This window comes from Pholcus phalangioides, unplaced genomic scaffold, assembly GCF_987345545.1.
Source record: "Pholcus phalangioides strain wild (caught in Gottingen) unplaced genomic scaffold, Ppha-v1.0 ptg000008l_1, whole genome shotgun sequence".
Classification (NCBI taxonomy): domain Eukaryota; kingdom Metazoa; phylum Arthropoda; class Arachnida; order Araneae; family Pholcidae; genus Pholcus; species Pholcus phalangioides.
In genome coordinates this window covers 972,186-984,252 of record NW_028301601.1, presented here as the reverse complement: position 1 = coordinate 984,252, position 12,067 = coordinate 972,186, and the positions used below count along the sequence as shown (strand labels likewise).

Here is a 12,067-nt window from a genome sequence, read left to right as displayed (position 1 = left end):
AATTAGTCATACTAAGCGGGAACGTTATAAACGGAGTCGACCGTGTATGCATATATATGTATGAACTGACATCATCTATGCGTCTAATTTTGGAGTATATCGTCTATCTCCGCCTATGCTCATAATGTTCGACATACCTCTCGGAATGTATCTGCTTGGAATTATTACACAGCCTTGGTCACGGTTGTGCTAAAACATTAGTAAAACATCTTGTGCTTTCCAAGCTGACTCGGATAACTCGAGAGTTCAAATTCGCATGATAAGAATGTCAATTTTCTTTGATTCAATGATATGGCTGCATTGTGCATCAGAGAATTCGTTTATTTGTCTCTTGGAGTTTTTTTCTTTTCCTGGTGATTCGAATACTTCCAAAATCTCATCCTTTTATTTTCCTTCTTTTTTTTATCTCCTCACGAAGAAAGGAACTCCATTTTGGTCTCGAATCTCCCAATAATCCTTTTGTTCGGGAAGAGGAGACGGGATCCAGATTCGTTGTCCTGATCCCTGGAGACTTAAGAAAGGAAGCGACTCTCTCGTAACCCGTTGTCTTCTAGGCGAGTCAATTCCGGCTTCCTCTCTTTCAAATCCTTTTAAATCTTCCAATTATTTTCTCAGAATGCGTTCCGTTATACCAGCGCCTCCTCGTTTTCCCGCGGCGCGGCGACGCCTTATGGTTATATATGCAAGTCGCCTCTCATCTACTTTTCTTTCTCATCCTAGAAATTAGATTTTCTCCCCTACCCTTTCGGACGTCCATTATTAAAATTTTGTCATCCTTCATTTTTCTATCTCAAAATTCTAGGCTCCACCTTAGTCTTGATTAGGTTCCCCAATACCCTGGTGATACCGAATACTGAGATTTGGAGCGGAACCATCATCATAGTGGTGAATCGAATGACATCGCGGTTGAAAGAGAATTCCTCGTATGTGCCGACCGCTTCCAATGTTGTGTGTGGCTGTGGATTTGCTATAGGCGAGTAGTGTTCGTAGTGTTTGGTCAGAACATGATATCTCCAAAAAACGGCTTTTTGATCTAAATTCAAGTCTTGCTCATTATAACTAATTAGAAGTGGGATAAATGCACAAATACAAATGAAAATATACATCGACATGTTGTTTAGCCGTACGGCACGTATTTGTGCCGTACGGCTAAACAACATGCCAATGTATATTTTCATTTATATTTGTGTGGGTGTGTATGCTTTATTTTTAATTTTTAAATGACAATGAAAATGCTTATATCTAAAAACTGTGATTTTGGAGTTATCATGTTCTGACTAAACACCACAGAATTTACCGTCACGCGATTCACCGCGTGAAAGGAAAATTTACCGCTTGGAAAATTCGCCGACAAACAATTCATCGACAAAGTGACAGTGAGTGGATGAACAGATGAGTGAGTGAGTCTCGGAGTTAATGAGTGAGCGAGTAAGTCACTCATACATTCATACTGTCAATCACACGTTCACAATCGCTCTCTAACTCGGTCACTCATCCATTCATCGGTTCACTCATACAGTTACTCAATCGCTCACTTACCCCTTACTTGGTCACTCATACGGTTACGCCTTCAATCGCTCACTCTGTAACTCACCCACCTGATTGATTATTAATAACACTTACTCGGTCAGTCATACGATCACTCTTTTTTCGCTAGCTCATTTACCAGCTTTTTCGGTCACTCTAATAAGTGGCCTACTTACAACTTCACCACCATAGGTGGTTACAGGGGGAAGGGGCGGGACCCCCCCCCTCCTCCCGTTCATCAAAAAAAAACTGTATTATTGACATGGGCGTGTGGAGGTGGCCATCATCCTAATCGAACGGTGGCCTAGTTAGCCACTAGAATAAGTTGAACTTGATAAATAGTTATCAAATCGCCTTAGCCTAGAGTCTAGGCCCTAGACCATGTTCCAAGGAATTCCTAACTGAAAGGTTGCCGCCGGATTATGAGCTCATCTTTCCCTACGGGGCCGCAAGCGCGGCCACACAGGCAAACAAAGGGCTGGACTCCTGCCCTCCGCCGAACACGAACTCTCACCACGAGCACTCACCAACAAGAGGATCATATATTGAACTAGACCTAGAGAAACTGGGTGGAGGGGGACAATCACCACGCCCCCCATAATCGAAGAGCCTGTATCTGCTTATGCTGGGTGAATTTTCGATGAATTTTTACAGCGTGAATTATCCTACCGGTGAAATGCGTGGGGGGGGGGGAATTTTTATTGGAGAATTTCCGGCGGTATTTTTGGTAGCGGTGAATTTTCTGTGAATCGCGATTTGCGTGATCGGAACCCGTCATTGATTTGCGAGAATTGCGAGAGATCCATCTTTATTACTAGAGCTTCACATGTCTACACGAGGATGCGTGTCTCCATTTTGTGTGTCATTCCAATCGGGCTCTGGTATTTCTGAACATTCTGTGTAGACAGACACTGCGCAGTTCTCCATATAAGTCTCCCCCCCCCACCTCTTATTCTACTTTCATAGACTCTTCAATCATCTGTCCAAGTACCTCTTGATAAAGTAGCTGCAGCAGCAGCTGATGGAGAGGGAGATTCCTGTCGATGTCGTAATTCTGAGCTGTGGTCTCTAAGCCTCTCTGGCTGTGTTTTAGTTGATGAAAAGCTTTCTCTGCTTGTGTGTGCGTGTATACAATCGACGAGCGTGATACGATTCCTCCCGGAGAGTTTGAGGGGATTTCCAGCCAACTGCGAGTTCCCACGTAACAATTTCCCCATTTTATAATGTTTCTGAGATTTTACTCCGGCATTTACTCCTAGCAACAAATTACTTCAAGGTGTGTGTCCAAATTTTTTCAGGTAGTGAGCACCGTCCATACCCATAATTAGTAAAAGAGAACTTAACACATACTACACCCTAAGAAATAAACTCGAACCCGCGTGTAATTCGATGATGCAATTTGTGTTACGGGATAGTGAATTTGGAAATCATCAATATCTCAAAAGTATAATTGCGGGTAATTAGCATCGTACACTTTTGGGTGCTTTGGTGCGCTGCTTATTGCCGCAGACCCACATCACCAATTCACCAGGGCTGTAACTAGGACTTTTGCCTCCCTGAGCAAACATTATTGCGCCCCCACAACTTTAAAATTCGATAATTTTGTAACATAGTGTTCTTTGTTCCTACCTAAAACTGCCGCCCGGGGCAGTTGCACACCCCCCCCCCCATAGTTCCGGTCTTGATATCCCACAGAAAAAATAAATAAAACTCATTTGCTTATTTTTCACTTCCGGTTTGGGATATGTTCAATGAACATGTAACAAAACTCGGGACTAGAACTTGGCGTACATCTTTGCTGTCAAGGATCCATCCTGGCCCTGGGCCACAACTAGATGCTTAGACAAGCATGCATTTTGGCTCCCCTTGTAATGTTGAAGCAGAGGTTAAAGCGGAAACTCGCGCCGTCCCCCACGTCTGGTGCATGGTGCAGCGCCTGGATTACCAGACCCACTTGTTCCTCATTAGTTGCGGCCCTGAACTTGCCCCATTATTCGTTTGAAGCAGTAGTTCTTGAACTATTGTCACCCGCGGCTCCCGAGAATAGTTCAATAGATATTTTCACTTTTAAAAGAACCAATTCAAAGTACAAATTAATATCTCCAGCTTGCCGCGATGCGCATTTTGAGAAACACTGGTTTAAAGTTTCCTCAAGCCATGACCACATTCGTGTCAAGGCTGGCTCAATACGTTTTATGGGCAAGTAGTGTGGCCGCTCCACCATTAGCAATGATCGCCAAATGCTGGAGGCTGGAAGAGTACCTACCTCTTCCAGCTCCCGATCCAAGTCAAAGGTTCCGCTTTCCTTCCCGATCTTCCAATCCGTCTGGCCACACACATTGGTCGAAGAACGCCAATAGTCACAACACGAGGAGTGTTCTGGAAAAACCGGTTCTGTTCTTTGCAAATATTCGCCAAGGAATATTGGGCCAAGTTGGGCCAGTGTGTAGCCAGTCTATGCCGCTGCTGCTTCTTCCTATCAGGGAAAAGCAAATAGTGGAAACAAATATTTGGGAATCCAGGCTTTATAAGAGTATTGTCCTGGCTTTAGGAAAATGTTTACAAAGCGCATATCTGTGTATCATTATGACATTTAGTTGCATTGGGTACAGTAGTGCTCTTGAGCAGCGGGTTGGGACAGTAGTGTATTTGCAGGGGGTTAAGCGGGCTATAGCCCATTGCGGCAAATTCAGAGGGGCGACGAATTTCGGAGTATAAAAAGAGGGGAGAGAAAAAAAAACTTTTTTTTTAATTCACGTTTCGTAAACGTGTGGAAGCGCCTTGTCATTTCTATCGTAAATAATATATAACTATTAAACCATATTGTTTATTTTAGTTTGTTTTTTCCACACAGACTGCCGTTGAAGTAAAATATATATAATTGTTAGAGCCCGGAAGTTTTAGGCACTAAAATTGGTCGAAATAGGCAGGCAAAACGACAATAAAAATGCCTTAAATAGGCACTAAAAAAAGCATTCATCTACACTGCTCAAAACAATTAGGGGAGCACATGGTTATAACAAAATTACGCAAAGATGTATACCGATAAGTAACATAAAATGAATCATCCATAATTTAAAGCCTAGCAGGAAACGGAAGAAGAAAACTTCATATGCAAATCAAAGTTCATGACGTCAAAAACCAGAAAAAGGAGATAAGGGCAGAAATCGGGATGTTGCAGAAACGTCTGTTTTACTGTGAAATTCGATTGCGCAGTACTTGGGGATGTCTCAACAACGTGATTTACCAGAATCCATGGCATGGCGTGTTATAGGCAGACTGGAATCCGGGCAAACACAACGTAGTGTCGCGGACGCTGTTGGAGTCGCCAGAAGTGTTGTTGCAAGGCTGTGGAATCGATTCCAAGAAACAGGAAATGTTAGACGTCGTCCAGGGCAAGGTCGGCCACGCGCCACTACAGCAACTGATGACCGGTATACACGGTTAACAGCCCGTCGAAACAGAACAGGGAATGCTACGCAGCTGCAAAGACGGTTGCTCTTGGCAACAGGACGAAGGGTGTCCAGCCAAACAGTACGTAATCGGCTTCATGAGGGAGGGCACGTAGGCCAATGGTCTGCATTCCGTTGACCCCACGCCACCGTGCGGCCCGAAGAAGATGGGCTGCTGAACATCGAGATTGGGAGCAACATGATTGGAGCCAAGTGCTGTTTGCAGACGAGTCCCGATTCAGTCTGGAGTGTGACACCCGACGTGTTCTGGTATGGAGGGACAGGGGGCACTCGAAATAACCCCGCATTCGATCGTGAAAGGTCACAATACAGACGAGCTGGTTGGATGGTATGGGGTGGAATCAGCATAGGCGGACGTACGGACCTGCATATCATTCGGAATGGCACTTTGACGGCCCGAAGGTATGCAGACGAGATACTGCGACCTCATGTCATCCCTTACGCTGGAGCCATTGGAGATTCCTTTGTTTTCTAGGATGATAATGCCCGACCGCATAGAGCTCGTCTGGTGGAGAACATGCTTGAAGCTGAAACAATACAGCGTATGGAATGGCCAGCGTGGCCATTCTCCTGGACGACGCATTGCTGCGCGACCAAAGCCGCCTGTTACTGTCCGAGACTTGCAGATTGCACTTCTCGAGGAGTGGAACAGTATTCCCCAAAGTCTGATCGATAACCTCATCGCATCCATGGCAAACAGATGTGCAGCAGTCTTAGCTGTTCGAGGAGACCACACGCCCTATTGGAAGTTGAGTACACTCCCGCGAAGGTTTCTGACATAGTTGTGTAGCGGGTGTTAGACAACGGCGATTTATATGTTAAAATTAATTAATGGCGATTAATATTAAAAACCATTTTTTTAATATATTAAACATATTGATTTATTAAAAAAAAAGAAATATTTAAAATAACAAAAATCCGGTGTGGCATATCCACTGCAACTGGTGTTTCCATTCCAACTAGCGATAAGGTAAAAATTTTTTGGAAGCGCTTGATCGTACACAGCAAGATTTGAGGGGAAATTGACAGCCCTTCAGTGGAGCACTCATTTTATTGCCTGGTGATTTTCGACAAACTCTGCCAGTTATACCACGTTCAACACCCGCCGATGAACTTAATGCATGTCTCAAATCATCAGTTCTATGGCGACATGTAAAGAAATTGACTTTGAAAACCAATATGCGTGTTCAACTACAAACTGATGCATCCGCCGAACGTTTCGCAAAACAATTGCTGGATATCGAGAATGGGAAGAGGACAATCGACAGATCTACACAATGTATCACATTTCCAACAAACTTTTGTAAGATGACATCAGCCAAAGACGAATTGATTCAGAGGGTTTTTCCCAAATATCGCGCAGAATTACAAAAATCATCAGTGGCTCAGTGCACGTGCTATATTAGCAGCTACGAACGACGATGTCAATGCCATCAATTTCAGCATTCAAAACGGAATACCAGGCTAAGTGACAACGTATAAGTCCATCGATACTGTGATGAATCAAGATGAAGTTGTCCCAACGGAATTCTTGAATTCACTCGACTTGCCACCGCACATTTTAACATTAAAAATTGGCGTGCCTATCATTCTTCTCCGAAACATCAATCCACCACGACTATGCAACGGTACAAGATTTTCGATGAAAAAGATGAACAATGTCATCGAAGCTACAATTTTGAATGGGAAATTCAAGGGGGAAGATGTATAATGTTGCCACGTATTATAATGATCCCAACAGATATGCCATTTGAATTCAAACGTTTACAGTTTCCGGTGCGACTCGCTTTTGCAATGACCATCAACAAAGCACAAGGACAATCGCTGCAAGTGTGTGGGCTGGATTTGGAGAATCCGTGCTTCTCACATGGACAACTGTATGTGGTCAGCTCACGCGTCGGAAAACCTTCCGATTTATTCGTGTACGCACCAGACAGAAAAACAAAAAATATCGTGTATCCACAAGCACTCTAATAAATACATAGAACTAAAACGACGCTTTGAAATGTTTTCCATATGAAAATGAATAAGTTTGTGTCATTTTTATTGAATGTAAATTGAATGTTATCATAACGAGTTTCCTTGAATTTCCTTTCTTCTGAGATCGCAGCAACGCGCGACGGGTCAGCTAGTACTTCATAAAAAAAGGAAAAAATAACGAACTATTAAGGGTTTAAAAACTAGCTGAAAAATTGGTTGCATTTATCCTCTACTACTTTAATTATGGTTTATAATAACTGCATTATAATACAAGTTAAACTAGTTTTAAACCGGAAATAAAATGTTAGTAAACCCTCATTAATCGGTCATTTCAGGACTAAAATTACCAGATGCGGAGCCCGTAAAGAGAATGGCCTGCGGGGCTCCTTCGAGTTGCGAATAATTCTCGTTTATTTGTTGTACAGGGTGTTTCAAAAAGAATCACCCGATTTGGATTTATATCACGAAAAATATTGCACATAAGCACTTAAGATTAATTTTATATTATACGGCTAATCAAAGTTTTTTTACAAACCAAATTAAAGGTGCTCAATATGTACACCTTGGGATACACGGCATATGCCTATACGGTAGTCAAATTCATACCAAACTATTGCGAGCATGTTTGCATCCACGACTTCTGTTATGCGTATCTTCAGTTCGGCTAATGTAACTGGAAGGGAAGACATATAAACAGTCTTTTATAAATCGCCACAAGAAGAAATCACAGACTGTGAGGTCCGGCGATCTTGGAGGCCTAACAGAATCATCAGGTCCGGTACGGCCGATTCATCGTTTCGGAATGCGATTGTTCAAAAATTCTATAACGTCCAAGCTCCAGTGTGGTGGTGCCCCGTCCTGCTGAAAAATGAAGCCATCCGAGTAAAAAAAATTAGTGCCTAAAAATTTGTTTAATGGGATTGTTGGAGTCCGCCGGGACAACACAAAATTTTTAGAATTCATGTCAGCGTAGCTACGAATGTGGAAAACTGGGGGGGGGGGGGTGTCACCATGCCCTGCAAAAGTTGAAAGAAACATCATTTTTGGACCTGTTTTTCTCTGAAATTGTAAAAAAAAAATTGTTTTTGGCTCCGGAAAATTTTTTTGGATGCCAGATTTTTTTCGGAGTTTATATAGTTCTGATATATATGTATGTACCTTTTCTCAAGACAACAGACGTATGAAAGAGACATGGACCATTCTCTTCTTTGGAAAGGCTCGAGTCTTACTGGGTATCTGATTTCACCCTGCCGGTGATACTCGCTATCTCCGGTAATTAATTATGCCAGCTGGAGTGTTGTTTATGACCAATTTCGTACTCTCTCTCTCGGTATTTTTTTATGGACATCCCGCAATCAAAAATCCTATTCTAGTCTCATTCGCAGGGTAAGTATTATGCTGATTCGAATTTGAATGTTCATCAGGATTGGGATTCTTCTGAAGATACGCATAGACCAGGTGAGCCCCTTGAAAAAGGGTGCATGATTTTGAATCAAGGATGAGCTTAGATTAAGAATGTCCAGAATTTCCAAGATTTTGAATTAAGGATGACCAGAACGTCCATGATTTTGAATTAATGTTGGCTATGAGCTTTGGTTAAGGATGACCAGGACGTCCGAATGTCCATGAGATTGGATAAAGGATGCCCAGAATGTTTGAGCTTGAAATTTAGGATATCCGTGATCTTGGATTAAGGATAATCAGAATGTCCATGAGCTTGAATTAAGGGTGTCCAGGACCGTTTAAGGATGACCATGATGTGTAAATGCCCATTCGACTGGATAAAGTATGGCCAGAATTGGATAAAGTATGGCTTTAATTTAGAATGTTTATGAGCTTGAAGTAAGGATTTCCAGGAACTTGGATTAAGGATGTCCATGAGATTAGATAAAGGATCCTCAGAGAATGTCCATGAGCTCGATTAAGGATATCCAGGATTTCAATGATCTTGGATTAAAAAAACTCCTATTCGTTATATGTATTTTAAAAGGGGTTCTTATCTTATTGACTCAAGAGATCCGTAAAACACAAGGTCTCGAGACTGAAAAGGTGGAAAACCCTTATTTTTTTGGATTTGGCCAATGGGGCACAACCTTTGGTCAGCGAATGTGTTCCTAAAAACAATATCAATGCTCACAACACAATATAAGTACATCAGTTTTTGTGGCCCGCGAACGGTTGCTGTCTCTCATATCCGCCCCCCTCCCCCACTAAAAAAAAGTTGTGCACCCCCGGTTTTAGTCCCAGTAGTAACGTTTTGCACAAAACGAAATGGGACGTTGATTCTCGCAGTGATTTGTTCCGCACTTTTCCTACTATATTTGATAGTAGAACGTGATTTAAAGTCCATCCAATGCCCCTAAAAATTGACTTTAGGAGCCGCTTCCGTTGATAAAAATCGCTTTTTTTCCTCCCTTCAGATTCCTATAAGATAGTTTTTTCCCATCCTTTTATTTCCAAACGGAAATAATATTTTTGTGGGGAAGAAAGTTTTCAGGAGAAGGGACTTTTTATTATATAAGAATGAAACTTGTTTTTCAGTTTGTAGAAGAAACGCATTTCTCCTCCAACTCATCCATTGATATATAGGTGCCTATAATATCGACGTTTCGAGAAATGGTCTCGAGGAGAAGAGAAATTGGAAAAGGTAAAAAATTGGGACTTTTTTTCTCGGTTCCGAATCATCAGTCCTCTTTCCTCCCAATGATATAATGCAGCCGCGACCTCTGAATTATCTTTTTCTCCGTGGAACTTCTTTTGGAATTTCTTGATTCTATTGGGGGGTGAGGAGCAAAAGTTTATCTCTTCTGTCATTGGACGTGACCAAGATGAAAAGGATTGGCTTCTTGGAATGGTGGAGCCCTGCCGATTTATTAGATTTTAAAAACGCTTATAAATCCCCCGAAAAATCATCGAATTTACTTTCCGTCTAAATCATACGGGTTCAACCCATAGCCGGCGGGCCAAATATAGCCCTAGGAGTCATGTCATGACCCGCGACTTCAAATCTAATTTAGTAAAAATTAACTGAATCATTTTTTTCGTACATATAGGCCTATTGTTTGGTTAAACAGTGGTTGTCCCACAAGCCGATCTCCCCGTTAAAAGTCTCGCCGCAGAGAGCAGCAGACCTACAACAGCAAGAACAACTGACAACTTCAATCATTACACTGATAGCTAGAAAAATTGATATCAGAGGACAGCACAAGAACAAGCATTACACAGAAACAAACTTCACGTTAGGTTCACAACACACACGCACACATTTTCCAGCATGGCGCAGGTCTTCTTTGACCACCTGCTTATATCTCTCTTGAGGCAGAGCGAAAAGCCATGATCTGGTTAGGAGGAGTGGTTGTCCCACGTCTCCAAAAAAATCGGAGGAACGTTTCTTAATCTTCTGATTTATTATATTTCGCATTTTTATATTTTGCTATTATAATTACGAAGAAACCGCTTTAAGCTAGGACTTGTGCTGCCACCTATTGAATAAAAACAAAACTACCTATTATAATTCTCAAAATAAATTTGTTTTTGGTTGTAAACCAATGTCTAGAATAAAAATGAACAACATGTTGTATAAAACTATAATTGTATTTTTATTCTACATGCTGGTGGAAATATTGTGCTCCAAAACACCGGCTTCATATATGTATGTACTGTATATAGAGCCTGTATATGTACTTATACTATTCCGCTGAAAGTGAGGTTTTCCGTTTTCTAAACAGCTCAGTTGCAGTAGAATGATTTCATTTTGAGCCCAGTTACAGTTCATAAGAGCCCATGACCGCACCGGGCTGCTAAATATTAGGACCGTACAAAATAGATTAAAGTACGTTGAGACCATATTTACATCATGGCTGCGAAAGAAAGCATTTCTGAGGAAATTCGCAGCGAATTTTGCTCGAAGTTCGAATTGCAGAAATGATTCGGACTTTGGCCGGCCACTTCTGGCGAATCGGCCAATATCGGGCTTTGGCAGTAACATGTATTTATACGAAGGTTTTTTAACAACTGGCTGTCGCGAAGATGAATTTTGGAAAGAGAAAATCCCAACCGCCTTTGCGGGGAATCGAACCCACGTCCTTTCACTTTCCGGGTGAACGCCCTAGACCAATAGACTCCAAGGAAAGACTAAGAGAGCCTTAGTCTAGAGCCTTTGTAGTCTAGGGCGTTCACCCGGAAAGTGAAAAGACGTGGGTTCGATTCCCCGCAAAGGCGGTTGGGATTTTCTCTTTCCAAAATTCATCTTCGCGACAGCCAGTTGTTAAAAACCTCCGTATGCATAGCGGAGAGTGACGTCGTACTTTCATTTTACATGTATTTATGCCTGCGTCAAGCATGTGGTCGAAAAAAATACATGCCTCGGACAATATGTTTGTCCAACCCTGCTGTATATTCTATCTTAATTTCTCTTCATTTAAAATGCTTTTTTTAAAGTTGATAACAGAAAATTCTCTGAAAGATATTCGTTGTGCTCTTCCAACACCCGGTTTGCCCCCTCCAAAGATTGACCCTGTGTACGCCCCTGATTCGGATATATACTTTGTTTTGGTCTGATCAGCCAAAATAAAAAACAAAAGCCTGGGAGTTTCCAAATTGTGTCGCGTCACTCTAGTGACATAAAAGCTCCGTTCCATATCGTCGTATACGAGTTATTATTTAGTCACTAGGAAGGGATTATTTATAGATGTATTGATTATATGCCATGCTTACACTATGCTTTTCCGTTTCGCAATGTGCGCTGTGATGATTGGATTTCATTTTTCCACACGGAAGCGGAATGAATGCGTTGAGTCATGTTAGACGAACGATGTTAAATAATTCATCTAATGTTTGAATAGTGTACGGTTGTTTTTCTGTTTTACTCATTTCAATTGTTTGCCTTTCCTAATTATCATTCTTCGTGCAGAAGCCGCACGTCTCGAGGGAGGCCGCACTGTGTACAACGTGACCGAGGGCGACCTCGTCTCGCTGGAATGCAGCGCCCTCGGCGAACCGCCGCCCCTCATCACGTGGCTCAAGGATGGCGAACCTTACGTAAGTAATGTATAATGTATGTTATATGTGTGTGTGTGTATTGCTTG

The 12,067-nt window shown here is 42.0% G+C and overlaps 1 protein-coding gene across 2 annotated transcripts in view; it reads left to right on the top strand.

Annotated features, from left to right (window-relative positions):
• LOC149083475 (tyrosine-protein kinase transmembrane receptor Ror2-like) overlaps positions 1-12,067 on the top strand; it is a 115,176-nt gene that overhangs the window by 66,779 nt on the left and 36,330 nt on the right. For both annotated transcript variants that reach the window (XM_089233993.1, XM_089233994.1), the window contains exon 3: positions 11,893-12,020. In XM_089233993.1, coding sequence (XP_089090119.1) covers positions 11,893-12,020 — 128 coding nt within the window. The remainder of the gene's footprint in view (positions 1-11,892; positions 12,021-12,067) is intronic.